The 16,362-nt window shown below is 44.4% G+C and overlaps 1 protein-coding gene across 1 annotated transcript in view; it reads right to left on the minus strand.

The window, feature by feature from the left end:
- Positions 1–6,502: 6,502 nt before the first annotated feature.
- Positions 6,503–16,362, minus strand: part of CFAP20 (cilia and flagella associated protein 20) — a 34,411-nt gene continuing 24,551 nt past the window's right edge. The window contains exon 5 of the mRNA XM_030204919.1: positions 6,503–7,064. Within this exon, the coding sequence (XP_030060779.1) occupies positions 7,008–7,064 (57 nt within the window). The 3' untranslated portion in view covers positions 6,503–7,007. The remainder of the gene's footprint in view (positions 7,065–16,362) is intronic.

Here is a 16,362-nt window from a genome sequence, read left to right on the forward strand (position 1 = left end):
GCAACACATAAGAGGGATTACTTTCGACCATTATATTCAATTGAATAGGTTCTCTAGAGAGTACACATATCTAAAGGACTAAGGCTTTAATTTTCAGAGAGTGTTACCACTAAAGCTAAGTTTCAGACACAATGGGAACATGCGCTTCGAACCGCCCTCCATCCAGAAGAATGGGAAAGTGTGATTTTAAATTATAGAAAAAGTGACCTCTACATCTCATCATAAAACCTTACATCATGTATATTTAATTCCTCTCAAGCTCAGCAGAATGTACTCTGCTCAATCAGACCAGTGCTGGAGACTATATGGTGAGGCGGGCAGCTTCTATGGTGGAACTGTCCCTCCCTAACCTCATTCTGGGCAAATACATTTCTATGGTTGAATGACAGATGCTAGACTGGAGAAATACAACATACCATCGTCCTGATAGTGGACCACCATAACTTTCTCAGCTTTCTGCTTTTGGCTGTTCGCATGTCTACCTTAGCTAAATGGAATACGGTGGATCCCCCCACCAAGATGAAGTGGATTACAATAACTTCACAATAGTGGTGATGGGGAGCACTTTAGAGCTGTTTTATTTAACTGAGTGAAACAATGAAAAAAAATATGGAAGCCCTTCTTGGATGCTTTAGATAATGCAGGGCAGTCTAAGGTCTAGTTTAAAAGAGTTCACTCAGCTGAGACTTGTTACTGTTGGATGAAAAATAAAAATACTTTTGTTCACATCATATTGATGCATGGTGTTCTTCCATTCCTGTGATTGCCTTGTTGGACTTTTTGTGGAGGTTTTCATTTTCTTTTCACTTGGAATTTCTAGTTTAAAAGCTGCCACAACTCATCCTCCAGTCTTTAGCTTTAATGACCTCCTCTTGTCCAAGGTGAAATACATGCATAATGTCTTATGTGTTCATATTTTTACCTCCCCTTTTGTTTTTCTACTCTCTGTATGAGTGTTAGAGATCTATTCACACAGGAATAGTTGTGTTAAGTTTTTCTTTTTTGTTTACTTGCGTACTACTAACTTATCCAACTAGATATGTACAGAATGTATATCTCAGCTTTTGTGTATCAGGTCTGCGGTATTGTTAGATGTCATTTGTTTTGGTGAATTAACCCAAGTTGTACTTATACCAGAACTGGACAGAACTTAACACTTCCTCCTTGATTACCTATCAACTCTGTCACTCATGAACTCTAACGCAATACCACACTGTATTTCTCCTACCGGAATTGGCGATCGCCATCACGGTACTATGTAAGCCACTTTGAGCCTGCAAATGGGTGGAAAAGTGTGGGATACAAATGCAACAAATAAAGAAATAGTAAAATGCTGGAGAAAGACTTGTAATAAAAAATAAAAGTTGAAAAAAACTTTTGTACAAAGCCTGAAAATTATTAGTTTAAGAACTTCAATCTTGTATCAGATCTAATATACATATATTTATTTATAATACAAAATATAAAACAATAAGTCAGGGAAGAAACTTTAGAATAAAATGTTTGTTCTTTCTAAATCTTCTTTCTTCCTGGGGTATTGTCTATCCATGTGTGTTGTACATCATATTCCCACTGTTTCAGTCTGGTGCTGTGTTACTAACGGACATGAAAGAAAGGTAAAAGAAAACTGAAGAGTTATTGCTGCATGGACACTCTCTGCTGCCCCCCTCCCAAAAATAATATTTAAAACTCCCCTGTAAGCATTGTTTTAAAATGCCAACATGACATTTAGAGTTATACTCATAGATTCAACACCAGGCTGTTACCTGATTATTGGTGCTGAATATCCAGGTATAAGGTGGCCACTGGAAGTTATTCAAGTACCACCAATGTTTAGCGCTGGTGCCTGGATAGTTATGTGGGTACATATGCTCGATATTGGATAACTTCTGGCTCTGCCCCTGGACTGTCAGATAATGCAGGGGTGGTCAGTAAGAAATTTCAGCAGCATTATTCTAAATTATGCCTCTGAAAATCCAGTTCTGGTCCTGCTGAACAGCATTTATCCAGATAGGAGCTGTTCCTACACAAATAAGTGTCACTGAATATCGGGGGCTTTGTTTAGTGTTTAGGATTGACATTTTCTCCTTGAATAAACCATACCATAAGACTCCATTTTAATGCAAATATCAGATCTTGTTTTTCTTACATTATTTTTTTTAATGAATTTGGTGCTTCTGAAATATGGTAGACAATCCTTGTTGAAAACAGAAGTTCTCTGATTGCCATGGGAGATGAATTCACCTGAACAATATTACTATGGGATCTGTGCAATAAAGTTCAGCAGCCTAGCTAACACCACTTAACATGTACTAAAAGCAGCATGGTATGCAGTAATGGCTTATTGTGCACACTAATCCAGTCTGAAAGGTGTTATATATGAGCTATAAATTGTAGCTCTGCTTTTGTAAGCAAAATGCCACATCCAAATGTGACTTTAGTGTTTGCCCAGTACTTAACAGCATGATATGCTCTTCTTCTTGCCTACATTAGCATGTATCACTCAATATGAAGCCCCGCCCCTCAACCACAAGCCCCAACTTCACCCCCAAACACACACTTTCACTTCTCCAGAATAACATACTCTTCACAGCCAGGAGGTGCAACAGTCACCTAATGAAGCTGGTAGAAGGAGCTTTACCACACCAGTGCAAGTAGCTCTTAAGTGTGGCTTAGTATTGGAACATGCATTTTATGCCACAGAAGCAGTGTAATGACATTAGCACATCCTGTTCCACTGTAGAAAAAGAACATGTTAGCATCACAGACTTGAAACAGCATTGAACCTGTCTCAAGGTTGGCAAGATCAGAACACACCTGAATCTCGGACATTGCTGGAGAGATGTGGAGGGGCATAATCGAATGGGGCACCCAAGTTTTCATGAGGGTGTCCTCGCAGGATGGCCCCCGCGAAGGGGTGGGGAAACCCCTATTATTGAAACAAGATAATACGGTTGGGGATGCCCAAATCTCAACATTTAGGTCAACCTTAGAGATGGTCGACCTAAATGTTGAGATGGTTGACCCCTGTTTTCAGCCATAATGGAAACCGAGGACGCCCATCTCAAAAATGACCAAATCCAAGCCCTTTGGTCGTGGGAGGAGCCAGAATTTGTAGTGGACGGGTCCCCCTCACATGCCAGGACACCAACCGGGCACCCTAGGGGGCACTGCAGTGGACTTCACAAATTGCTCCCAGGTGCATAGCTCCCTTACCTTGGGTGCTGAGCCCCCCAAAACCCACTCCCCACAACTGTACACAACTACCATAGCCCTAAGGGGTGAAGGGGGGCACCTACATGTGGGTACAGTGGGTTTCGGGTGGGTTTTAGAGGGCTCACATTTACCACCACAAGTGTAACAGGAAGGGGGGGGTGGGCCTGGGTCCGCCTGCCTGAAGTGCACTGTACCCACTAAAACTGCTCCAGGGATCTGCATACTGCTGTCATGGAGCTGGGTATGACATTAGAGGCTGGCAAAAAAAAAAATTTAAGCTGTTTTTTTAGGGTGGGAGGGGGTTGGTGACCACTGGGGGAGTAAGGGGAGGTCATCCCCGATACCCTCATGTGGTCATCTGGTCAGTTCGGGCACCTTTTCACGGCTTGGTCACAAGAAAAAATGGACCAAGTAAAGTCGGCCGTGCTCATAAGGGACACCCTTCTTTTTTCCATTATCAGCTGAGGATGCCCATCTCTTAAGCACACCCCAGTCCCGCCTTTGCTACAGTGCCGACATGCCCCCGTGAACTTTGGTCGTCCCCGTGACAGGAAGCAGTTGAGAACACTCAAAATCGGCTTTCGATTATGCTGATTTGGGCGACCCTGAGAGAAGGACGCCCATTTCCTGATTTGTGTCGGAAGATGGGCGCCCTTGTCTTTCGAAAATAAGCTTGAAAGTCTTATTTGGCAACTGCAGCTGCCCGATGACCATTCTGCTCTGGAAGAGCTAAACGCTCAGTGCTTTTTTTGTGCCGGTACACAACGGTACGGCGTACCGGCACCTTTTTTTTGCCCGCTCCGCCCCCCCCCCCACCCGCGACACTCCGGGCGAGTCCTGCACTTAGTTTTTTTTTTTTTAAGACTCAGAACGTGCGAACGATGCAGCCGGCAGCGATTGAAAGAGGCTGTCTGGGCTGGCGTCTGCGTCGGAGCTTCCCTCACCCTCTGCGAGTCCCGCCTTCGTTGTTACAACTTCCTGTTTCGCGGGACTCGCAGAGGGTGAGGGAAGCTCCGACGCAGACACCAGCCCAGACAGCCTCTTTCAATCGCTGCCGGCTGCATCGTTCGCACGTTCTGAGTCTAAAAAAAAAAACTAAGTGCAGGACTCGCCCGGAGTGTCGCGGGGCGGGGTGGGGGGAACGATTGGGGATGAGAAAGAGGGAAACCAACAGAGGGAAGGATTGGGGAGAGAGGGAAAGAGGGAACCAACAGAGGGAAAGATTGGGGAGAGAGAGAAAGAGGGAAAACAACAGAGGGAAACCAACAGAGGGAAGGATTGGGGAGAGAGAGAAAGAGGGAAACCAACAGAGGGAAGGATTGGGGAGAGAGAGAAAGAGGGAAACCAACAGAGGGAAGGATTGGGGAGAGAGAGAAAGAGGGAAACCAACAGAGGGAAGGATTGGGGAGAGAGGGAAAGAGGGAAACCAACAGAGGGAAAGATGGGGGGAGAGAGAAAGAGGGAAACCAACAGAGGGAAGGATTGGGGAGAGAGAGAAAGAGGGAAACCAACAGAGGGAAGGATTGGGGAGAGAGAGAAAGAAGGAAACCAACAGAGGGAAGGGTTGGGGAGAGAGAGAAAGAGGGAAACCAACAGAGGGAAGGATTGGGGAGAGAGAGAAAGAGGGAAACCAACAGAGGGAAGGATTGGGGGAGAGAGGGAAACCAACAGAGGGAAGGATTGGGGAGAGAGAGGGAAACCAACAGAGGGAAGGATGGGGATGAGAGAGGGAAAAACAGATGGAAGGATTGGGGAGAGAGGGGAAAAACAGATGGAAGGATGGGGAGAGAGGGGAAAAACAGATGGAAGGATGGGGAGAGAGAGGGAAAACCAGATGGAAGGATTGGGGAGAGAGGGAAAAAAACAGAAGGAAGGCTGGGGAGAGAGAGGGGAGGGGAAAACAAGATGGAAGGATTGGGGAGGAGAGAGGGAAAACAGAGGAAGGATGGGGAGAGAGAGGGGGAAAAAACAGCGGGAAGGGTTGGGGGAGAGAGGGAAAACAGATGGAAGGATGGGGAGAGAGAGGGGGAAAAACAGATGGAAGGATGGGGAGAGAGAGGGGGGGGAAAACAGAGGAAGGAGGGGAGAGAGAGAGGGAAACGGAAAGGAGGGGAGAGGAAGAGGGAAGACGCTGGATCGAAGATGCAGAAAGAAATAGGGGAGACACTGGAAGGATGGGAAGAGAAAGCAGAGCTGCTGGATGGAAAAAGGGAATAGAGAAAGACTGGAGAATAAGAGGAAGGGGCATGGGGAGAACAAGGGTGAGGAAAAGATTGAAAAGCCACAGGTAGATGAAGGAAATTAAAGAATGGATAGTAAGAATGAATTAATCTGGACAGAGAGAGAGAGCCTGAAAAATATTGAAGAAAGCAAAGAAAAAGGAGACAAAAATGACAAATGGCACAGAAGAGTTAAGCGAAAACAAAGGAAAGCAGAATCACAGGACTGGGACCAATATGGAAAGAAAAACAGTCACCAGACAACAAAGGTAGAAAAAAATCATTTTATTTTCATTTTAGTGTTTGTAATATGTCCAATTTGAGAATTTACATTGGCTGTCTTATTTTGCACTGGGTATACTGGAGCTGTAAGAGCTTACAGAGATTATTTATCATGAAAAAAATAACGTGATTTTTTTTCTCCTATAGTACTATAATATTTTCAATGATGTCTGTTTATATGCGCCATGGCTGGTATAGGGGGTGTGGTTAATGTGGGTGTGGTTATCATAGGGGTGGAGCCATATGTGGTGACCCCGCCCATAATGAGTACCGGCACCTTTTTTTCTACAAAAAAAGCACTGTAAACGCTTAGCAACGGGAAGCTGAATTGGAAGCTTTAGACTAGGGAAGCATTCATATTAGACAGTAAGGTCAGAGGTTGCACTGGGGTAAATCTTAACTCTGAGGCTTTCAGCATACTAAGGGCTGTGCCTGATTCTGCTTGGCAGGGCTAGGGAGGGGTTAAGCTTGAGAATCACAGGATTTGGTGGGGGGGGGAACCTTCATATTGATGGGCCCTTTCATTTTGGGCTGATTACTATAGAAAATTTCAATATGTAGCATATGGGCACCATCCTTTTTAAATTCGTACCTGAATGTAACTCACCTTGAGCTACTACTGAAAGTTGTGAGCAAAAAATCCAAATAAGTAAATATCGTAGGTGTAAATCAAGCCACTGTAGGGTATGTACTGTTTGTGCACCACAATACATGATCCAAGCATACTGTAAAAGTTTTATTCTCGTGCAAAAATTGATCTAGTTCACCAAATAAAAATACTAGAATATTTTCACTGATAAAATTTTATTCTAGTGCAAGTATTGCCCAAACTTGGATACATTTGGTCCATACCCTCATGGGTTATTTACATAGATTTTGTGATGGAGATGGTTGTTTCCCCTAACTCTTGTATACTAGTTTTATTTTAGAGTTGTTTTTTTTTCACACAGCTATGCTAGTATAGCACAGTCCTACTTTACAGTCTGCTAATGTAACTCAATGCTGACCTGCAGTACCTTCTGTTATTCCCATGCAGAAACGTCCATAGATGGCTCAGTCCCAACCTGAACTGTCTCTACTCTTTCAGTCCTGAGCATCTTTTCAGTAGTGAATGCTGCCTGTGTGCAAATGTGTAAGGATTTTCTAATACAATAAAAATACACAAGATCATTTGTGATTAGAGCAAAATTAAGGCTTGTGCACTAACCCCCCTGGTGCCAGCTCCTCAGTCAGTCACTTGGCTTGTTCTGAACAGGGAGGTAAAGCTTGAACTCTGCAGGCAGCTCATCCTCAGAGTACAGTCTGTCTGAGAAGTAAACTCTTCGTATTCGACAGGTTTGCGTGTATCTGAAGTTTGGGAAACAATTTAAGTATTATTAATTGAAACAGGTATTTCTTCTCTGTCTCTACAGCACCATCACTTGCCTAGCTTTTGTTCAGTACATATTACACAATCATCCTAAATTCGCAATATTCTGGCCCTCTTCCTCATGAAAATTCCGCCCAGCGCTATTATTCACCGCAGTGATAGTGCAGGACACTCCTCTACCCTTCTTCAAGCAATCTAGTCTCCCATAGCTGCACTCACACTAGACAGGCTTCCATGACATCTCTCTCTCCCTTCCCTTTGGATTTTCTCTCCACTCCCTGTTCCTTTTCCTTCCCTCTCTAAGATAAAAAAAGGAGAATTTCCCTAGCTGTTAACTGGGTTTCTCAGAGTTCCACCGGGGATAGACTAACCATGGGTTCTTCATCTGGCCAACAGATGGCAACAGAGCAAAGGTCACAGGCAAAGGAGGATTTTCCTTGTAAACTGATCTGATCCACTCCTTTGACCCCCATTTTGATTTTTCCACAATTGCAGAATATTTTTAAGCACAACCCAGTCCATATTCAAATGCACTTATATGGTAGGTGGTTGCCACTGCATAAATGCATTTTTAACAAATATTTGTTCTACACAATAATCCATCTGTTTAATATGTTGAATGCCCAAAATTATCTGTCCAGAAAAGGGTTTGATTTGGGGGCAGGGTGAAGGTGGTGAAAAAAGTTATGTAGCCATTAATGCTAAGCCTATCAGGTCTAAATTCTAAATACATAAACCAACCATCCAAAGTTATACAGATTTTTTTTAAAGCAGCACTTACTATTCTATTCTAGGTATTTATATCCCACCAAGTGGGTTACATAAATTCAAAGACATACCTTTCAAATCAAGGAAGTCCTATAGAATTACTCATTCAGGTACTTATTGAAAAGATAGTTTTCAATCGTTCATGGAACTGCAAGTAACCACTGAAAATACAAAGAGCTCAGGACAGCCACTATGGAGGTAAGTCTACTACCACTACTAATCATTTCTATGCAGTGCTGTACACATTATATGCAGGTACTTTCTGTGTCCCTAGAGGGCTCACAATCTAAGTTTTTATACCTGGGGCAATGGAGGGTTAACTGACTTGCCCAATGTTGCAAGGAGCTAAAGTGGGAATTGAACCTAGATTACCAGGATCAAGGCCCGCTGCACTAACCATTAGGCCACTCCTCTACTCCAGTCTATATCATGGTGCCTACTAAAAGTACTGGTTATGGTGCCTATTTTAAGCCTATTCTATAGAGAATCGTAGGCACCTTCTTTTCTTTACTGAAGACTAGCACAAGTAGCAGAGAATGTGTGTACATCTAGGCATGACCACTTTTTCCAGCTCTATAAGCCTGTGTAAATATCTGCGCTGAAATGCAAACATGCGTAAAATGAAGATACTTACCTGTAGCAGATATTCTCCAAGGACAACATGCTATTAATTCAGAGACGTCATCCATGGCACCCAATGTCGAACACTGCCTAGCGTAATATAGCTTTAAGAGCTCACGGCAGCACCTCCACCGCGCATGCGCAAGTGCCTTCCTGCTTGCCTTGTGTGCTTCGGACCATCAGTACAGTAACATAGCTACAGAAGACATCTCCAAGGGGAGGTGGGAGGCCATATGAGAATTAATACCTGCTACAGGTAAGTATCTTCGCTTTCTCAGAGGACAAGCAAGCCAGTTGATTCTCACATGGGGGAATTCCTAGCTACCAGGCTCACCAAAAACATTAGGACAATAGGAACTTGCAATGGCGAGTTCAAAATTCAATTAATCTGAAACTATACATATACTGGTTGTGAGAGTGCAGCCTGGAACAGAAGAAAACTGGCCTAGGAGGGTGCAGTTGGATTCTAGACCCAAACAAATTCTGCAGAACTGTCTGACCAAACTGACTGTTATGTCAGTTACCTTGCTCAAGGCAATAGTGAGATGTGAATGTGTGGGCTGAGACCATGTTGTAGCCTTGCAAATCTCTTCAATAGAGGCTGATCTCAAGTGGGCTACCAATGCCACCATGGCTCTGACATTATAAGCCTTGATATGACCCTCAAGAGATAGCCCAGCTTGGGCATAAGTAAAAGAAATGCAATCTGCCAACCAACAGGAAACTGTGTATTTCCCGATGGTGACCCCCCCCCCCCCCCCCATCCTGCTGGGATCAAAAGAAACAAAAAGCTGGATGCACTGTCTATAGGGCCTAGTCTGCTCCAAGTAAAAGGCCTATGCTCGCAGTCCAAAGTGTGCAATGCACTTTTGCCAAGATGGGCATTATTATAATTATTATTATCATTATTACCTTATAGCCTGCAGATACCAGAATAGTTCACTGCAGGTTACAATGATTTAAAGAATGACCCCATCATTCAAATGATACAATCTAGTATCTCTAACATAATATTAAAGATTTTTAAAATATATTTATTAACATAAACACAATATACAAACACCAGAAGCTCAAGCAGTTTCAACAAACACCCACCCTCCCACTCCCAAACAAACAAATATGGACAAGCAAAGCTCAACATCATGTGTTAAGCAATCTGCTGTGAGCAGTAGGAAACAGTGAGGTCCAGAAAGATTCCCAAATGGCACTAAACTTCTTTCCTGCTACTGTGTCCAAATCTATAAATTCTTTCCATTCTAGTGATGCCTGAATAATCATTAAACATCTCCATTGTGGGAGAGACGGAGGTTACAGGTTAAGCCAGCATGTAAGAATACATTTAATGCTTAGGAGCACTGTGCGCTTAACAAAACCCAAACACCCGGTGGACTTTGGCGCAACAATATCATACAGGGGCGTATCTGCGTGGGGCCACAGGGGCCTGGGCCCCCGCAGATTTCGCCCTGGAACCCCCTACCGCCATTAACCCTCCCCCGCCTACCGCCAACCCTTTCCCTGCCTACCGCCGTCACCTACCCCGAGGTCCGCTCCTGCCGGTTTTTTAAACTATTACTTCAGCTGGCGGGGGACCCCAACCCCCGCCAGCCCAGCCGAGGTCTTCTTTAACTTCATCTTCATCCTCGTGCTGTTAAAGCTGCATGATGCATCCTTCCAGTTGGACGGAGTTTGACGTCGCAGCACAGTTCTTAAGACTCTTCAGAAGTTGATCTTCCTGCACTGATATTACCTAAATCTGTCGACCAACGTTGGGCCAAGGGGCCGGGGGCCATGTCGTATGGAGGCAGTAAATCTGACAGTTTTATGATGACAGCGTACAGAAACTTGTTGCAGGGCCTCTAAGCTATAAGTTTCTGAAAGTAACTCATGTGTCTATGCCATAAGAAACTGTGAAGGTACAGAAGCAATAAAGTGTTTAAATTCTAGGTATTAAATTCTAGGTAAGAAAACACATCCCTCTCATCTAAACCATACTCTGTGCATAGGGAAGCATGACAGCACAACACACCGTGCATAGGGAAATATGAGAGCATAACACAACATCATCAATTACAGCCAGTGGTGTTCCTTGGTTTGCTGCCAGCCAGGGCAGATCACTGCTGCACACCCCCCAGATGCAGCACTTCCCCCCCCCGGGTGCACTGCTCTTACTCCTGGGGTGCTGGGAGCAGTTGTGCAGCTGTTGGCTCCGCCGGTTCCCTACCCCGGAACAGAAAGTAACATCAGAGAGAGCAGGGAACCGGCAGAGCCGACAGCCGCATGGCTGCTCCCTGCACCCCCCTGTAGCGTGCACCCGGGGCGGACCGCCTCCACCGCCCTGCCCTCGGTAAGCCACTGGTCACAGCCTGAAAAAGAAAAGACAAGCCACGCTGATGCCACATTTGGAATTGAGCAACAGATATGCCCAGGAAAAAAGGATCCATTACCTTGAATGCATAGCAAGGAGGATATCTGTGAGGGCAACTTTACAGCCTTACTAATCCACTGACTGGTAAGGTACAGAAGGCAAAAAATGGGATATATTCACCAAAATGGGCCCTATTAACTCTACTGGCATGCAACACATAGCTTAAATTACAGCAGTGAGTCCAGAATGTCTCAGCCAGAGTAAAAGAAAAATGAGAAACATTCCTACAGCAATCTGCATCAATTGGAACGTCCAAGGATATCAGAACCAGAAACTATAAAGTGCACACTTACAATCCGTGAGTTAAAGTTTTATTTTAACTACATAACTATTTCTAAAATTCTGAATTTGTTAGATTCCTTAAAACTAAAGTCAGCTATCAACCTTCTCTGCATTGTCTCCAAAGAAATTCACATAGAAGTGCTAAGTACAGCCATTTGTTTCTCTATTGCTGGAAGCCTTTGAGCTCCCAGACCTAGTCTGAATTTACAACTTTAAAAACGTCTGTTCTCTTAGATTATTTAAAGCCTTAGCCCTGTTTGCCAACTAGTAAGATTGCTGACCCACATGATGGACTCCAGAGGGTGGACTGCAGTGCCACCAAAAATTTTGCCTAATTAGCTTCTGACACAAAGAAAGTGCCTTGGTCCAGCAGACCAAGAGACCTTGGGGATCCCAGTGGTGTGTGGGCGAGAAACCTATAATCCCTACCAACCAAATTAAAGGCAAAAGTGCAAGAGGTCAAACACCTACATAACAGTACGTTAAAAAGCACCTCATTGCCACACCAAAGCTATCCCCAGCAGCCCCAGACCACCCTTGGGAACTATAGGACTGGTGAATGCCAAATCAGGTGCAAAGAAATCCTCAGTGATCCATGATGTCAAACATGAACAGCATCTTGACATCCTAGGAATAAGTAAAACCTGGCTAGATGAAAGTGTGGGGAGGGTGGTTACCACTGGCTGAACTATGCCCAACAGGTTTCAACATCCAACATCAACCAAGACCAAGATGACGGGGTGGAGGGATAGAAGTCTTGATTTGGGATGCAATCAAACTGTGCAGAATCTCCATCCCCCAGCTAAATGAATCAGAATCTCTTTTAATGCAGCTTGAAGAGGAGAAACCAATCTGGAAGCTCATGATATACTAAGCACCTCGTAACAACACATTATCTGTGCAAGAACCCCTACTACTACTACTATTTAGCATTTCTATAGCGCTGCAAGGCTTACGCAGCGCTGCACAAACATAGAAGAAAGACAGTCCCTGCTCAAAGAGCTTACAATCTAATAGACAAAAAATAAATAAAGTAAGCAAATCTAATCAATTAATGTGAACGGGAAGGAAGAGAGGAGGGTAGGTGGAGGCGAGTGGTTACAAGTGGTTACGAGTCAAAAGCAATGTTAAAGAGGTGGGCTTTCAGTCTAGATTTAAAGGTGGCCAAGGATGGGGCAAGACGTAGGGGCTCAGGAAGTTTATTCCAGGCGTAGGGTGCAGCGAGACAGAAGGCGCAAAGTCTGGAGTTGGCAGTAGTGGAGAAGGGAACAGATAAGAAGGATTAACCCATGGAGCGGAGTGCACGGTACTAGACTAGACCTGATTACTCAAGTGACCCTGAATTACCCTAGGCTGATGATCATGGGAGATTTCAATCTACACATTGAAACTCCAGATACCATCACAGCTGCCTTTCTGGACACAATGACAGCACTAGGATTCACACAGGTGATCAATTCTCCAACTCATGAAAAGTGTCACATACTAGACCTGGTATTCTACAAAGCAGTTGACATCCCAGAATTCTGGGATAACAGTATTGAAATAACCCCCGTATCATGGTCAGACCATTTTCTAATTAAATTTTCCCTAGGTGACCACCTGAAGCAAATGGCACCTCCCAGAGTTTGGAAGGAGATCAGAGACAAAAACAAATTTTCTAGAGGCCTTGGACTATCCACATGTGGATGAAAAGACAACTATAGTGTCAAAACAAGTTGTCATTTGGAACACACACTTAGCCAAGACCTTAGAGAAAATGGCACTACTAAAAAAGGTCTTATGCCAAACTAACAAATGCGCGGCTTGTTTTTCTCCAGAACTTCGGATCCTTAAACGCGAAGGATGGAAACTTAGAAAGGAGATGGCGTAAATCTCGCCTGGATAAAGACAGGCTAAACTGTAGGAAGCACACAACAAAGCACCACCAAGCTTTAACAGCAACCAAAAAACAATATTTCTCTTAATGCATTGCACAGGCTGCCAATTCAACCAAGCAGTTGTTCAGTATAGTAAACAGCCTACTGCAACCCCCATAACAGAACCAGCCTGCCCAGTCTAAACTGAACTGCAATGATTTTGCTGCATACTTTGCCAACAAAATTAAAAGTCTCTGCCAGGATTCACAGGCAATCCCACCCATTCTCCAATCAGTTAACCAGGAGTGCGCAAACTCACCCCTTCCTGACAGAGACAGATGGGACACTTTTAACCCAATGACAGAGGAGAGCCTTGACAAAACCCTAAGAGACCTTCAACCAACTACCTGCTCCCTCGACCCCTGCCCATCAAAGATAGTGCAGCAGGCAAGTATGGGCCTCACAGAAGGCTCCACAAAAATTGTGAACTCCTTTCTTTCTAATGGGCAACTACCAACAGCATTAAAAAGGGCAGTGATTCACCCTTTGCTAAAGAAAAACAACCTTGACCAGGACAAACTTGAAAGTTATTGGCCAGTATCCAACATCCCATTTCTAGGGAAACTTATAGAACAATCTGTGTTCAACTCAGTAACTAGCTAGAAGAGAAAAACTGGCTAGATCCATGTCAATCTGCATTCAGACCTGGTTATGGAAAAGAAACTGTCCTTGTATCCCTACTATTTATTTATTTATTTATTTATTTATTTCACTTGTATCCCACACTTTCCCACTAAAAGCAGGTTCAATGCGGCTTACACAGTAGTAGGTAATACAGAATTTTTAGATATGGTAAGAAACTAAGTATAGCATAGTGATAGTATGAATGGGTAGGTAGAGATAAATAATGGAGAGGGGGTAAGGTGGGAGATAAGGATGGTCAGTGTCGTTGTCTCTTCGGTGTGTGTTAGGTAGATGGGTTTATAAGGTTAATCTGGGTCTTTTGGGTAGGCTTACTAGATGATCTTCACAGAAACAGAGACAGGGGATTCGCCTCAGTGTTAGTACTGCTAGATTTCTCAGCAGCTTTTGACACTGTTCGTCATGATATCATGCTAGCATGACTGACAGAAACAGGTATCAATGGAACAGTACTTGCCTGGTTCAGATCCTATCAGACAGGCAACAATCCATAATGTTTGGCAGCAACTCATTGCCACCATGGGCACTGACCTGTGGGGTACCACAAGGATCTGTCACCTATTCTGTTCAGTATCTACCTCAAGCCACTAGCTGAGCTGATTCGATCAATGGACACTCAGTTCTACATCTACGCAGATGACGTGCAGCTATTCATATCCATTGAACCTGACTTACCTACAACCCTGAATAAACTGATTACCAGTCTAACATCAATTCAAGAATGGGCTAAACACAACAAACTTTGCCTGAATCCAAGTGAAACCGAGTTTCTCTGGGTCCTAACACAAGTGGATACATACCTGACATCAAAATCTCTTTTGGGAAGTATGAACTCCTCATCAAATCACAAGTCAGGAACCTTGGAATACAGTTAGATTCAACACTTACTCTGATTCCCCAAATCCAAGCAACCTTCAAGAGGTGCTTCTACAATTTGTGACAGCTACGTTGCTTCTCTCCTTACATCAAGAAGGTAAATCTTATCCCAGTTGTCCATGCCATGATAACATCGACTGGATTATTGTAATGCAATCTACAACGGTCTGACTACAAAGGGCCTGCACCAGCTCCAATTGATTCAGAATGCTGCAGCAAGACTAATAGAAGGTTGCAAGTGACATAACCACATCACACCATTTTTGCAAAAACTTCACTGACTACCAGTACAATACAGGGCTAAATTTAAAACTCTATGTCTGATCTTCAAGGCCCTTAAAATAAATGGCCTCAAGTACCTGAAGAATAGGATGATCCTCTACACACTTCCAAGGACACTAAGGTCCTCTCAAGGATTATTACTAACCACACTCTCTCCAAAAGACATCACACAATGTGATACCCACAAGTGAGCCTTCTCCGGACTAGCCCCCACACTCTGGAATGCACTCCCTGAAAGGCTCCACTTACTTCAGAAAGCAGATGAAAGCTTGGCTCTTCAACCAGGCCTTTAATGAAAGAAGTAACTAACTTGTTAGTCTCACTCACACCCACAAGGAGTGACAAGGGCTGCATATACTGCAGCAGGACTTGTTTATCCACTCCTACCCTAGCTGAGATAGTATTTAACCATCTCTCTGACCTCTTGTGCACCGTTCTTTAAATTAGGTTATTTTCTGTTCTGGGACAGAGGGAGCATGGAACGAGTGAAGCAGACAGGCGCGCGGCACCCCCCCAGCAGGTAAAATGCACCCGGGGGGGGGGGGGGGTCCTTTCGCCGGGGGAGGTGTGTCCTTTCGCGGGGGGAGGTGGCCTTTTGCCGGGGGTGGGGGGGTCGCTGCACCCGGGGGGAGGGGGCGCATCGGCGATCCGCCCTGGGCGTCAGCCACCCTAGGAATGCCACTGCCATAGAGGCTGTTCTGTTTCTGTTTTACCCTATCCCATCTATAGCCTTATGTTTCCAATCTCTTTATGAAAAGAATTATAAGTCCATAGATGCAATGCAACAAAACCCAAACTAGACCAGCCCTTTATGGCTGCCCTGAATGGGGTGGCAATCCTTATCTCACAAATCCATTTTGTTTATGCTGTAATGAAAAAGACATTGAGGGGCATAATTGAATACGAACGCCCATCTCCATGGGCGTCTATGTCCGAAAACGGGTATGTGAAGAGGCGGGACAGACCATATTATCGAAAAAGATGGGGGTCCATCTTTCGTTTCGAAAATACGGTTTGGATGGACCAAATGCCATGGATTTGGTCCCGTCTGAGATGGGCGTTTTTTTTTTTTTGCGATAATGGAAACTAAAAACGCCCAGCTCAGAAACGTCCCAATCCAAGCCATTTTGGTCGTGGGAGGGACAAATGTACAACACTGCCATAGCTCTTAGGGGTGAAGGGGACAACTACATGTGGGTACAGTGGGTTTGAGAGACCTCCCATTTACCACCACAAGTGTTACGGGTGGGGGGATGGGCCTGGGTCTGCCTGCCTGAAGTGCACTGCAGTACCCACTAAAAGTGCTCCAGGGACAGGACTTGTTTGCTGGTGAATAACCTTGGCACAGCAGTTGACACCTGAAGACTAATCTCGCTGAAAACGTCCCTTATTTGAATAAGCACCTTTACTCACAGTTAACTGCAGATCAGAGGTTGTGCCCCACTGGCAACGAGTCTCGCT

Source organism: Microcaecilia unicolor, chromosome 5, assembly GCF_901765095.1.
Source record: "Microcaecilia unicolor chromosome 5, aMicUni1.1, whole genome shotgun sequence".
NCBI classification, from domain to species: domain Eukaryota; kingdom Metazoa; phylum Chordata; class Amphibia; order Gymnophiona; family Siphonopidae; genus Microcaecilia; species Microcaecilia unicolor.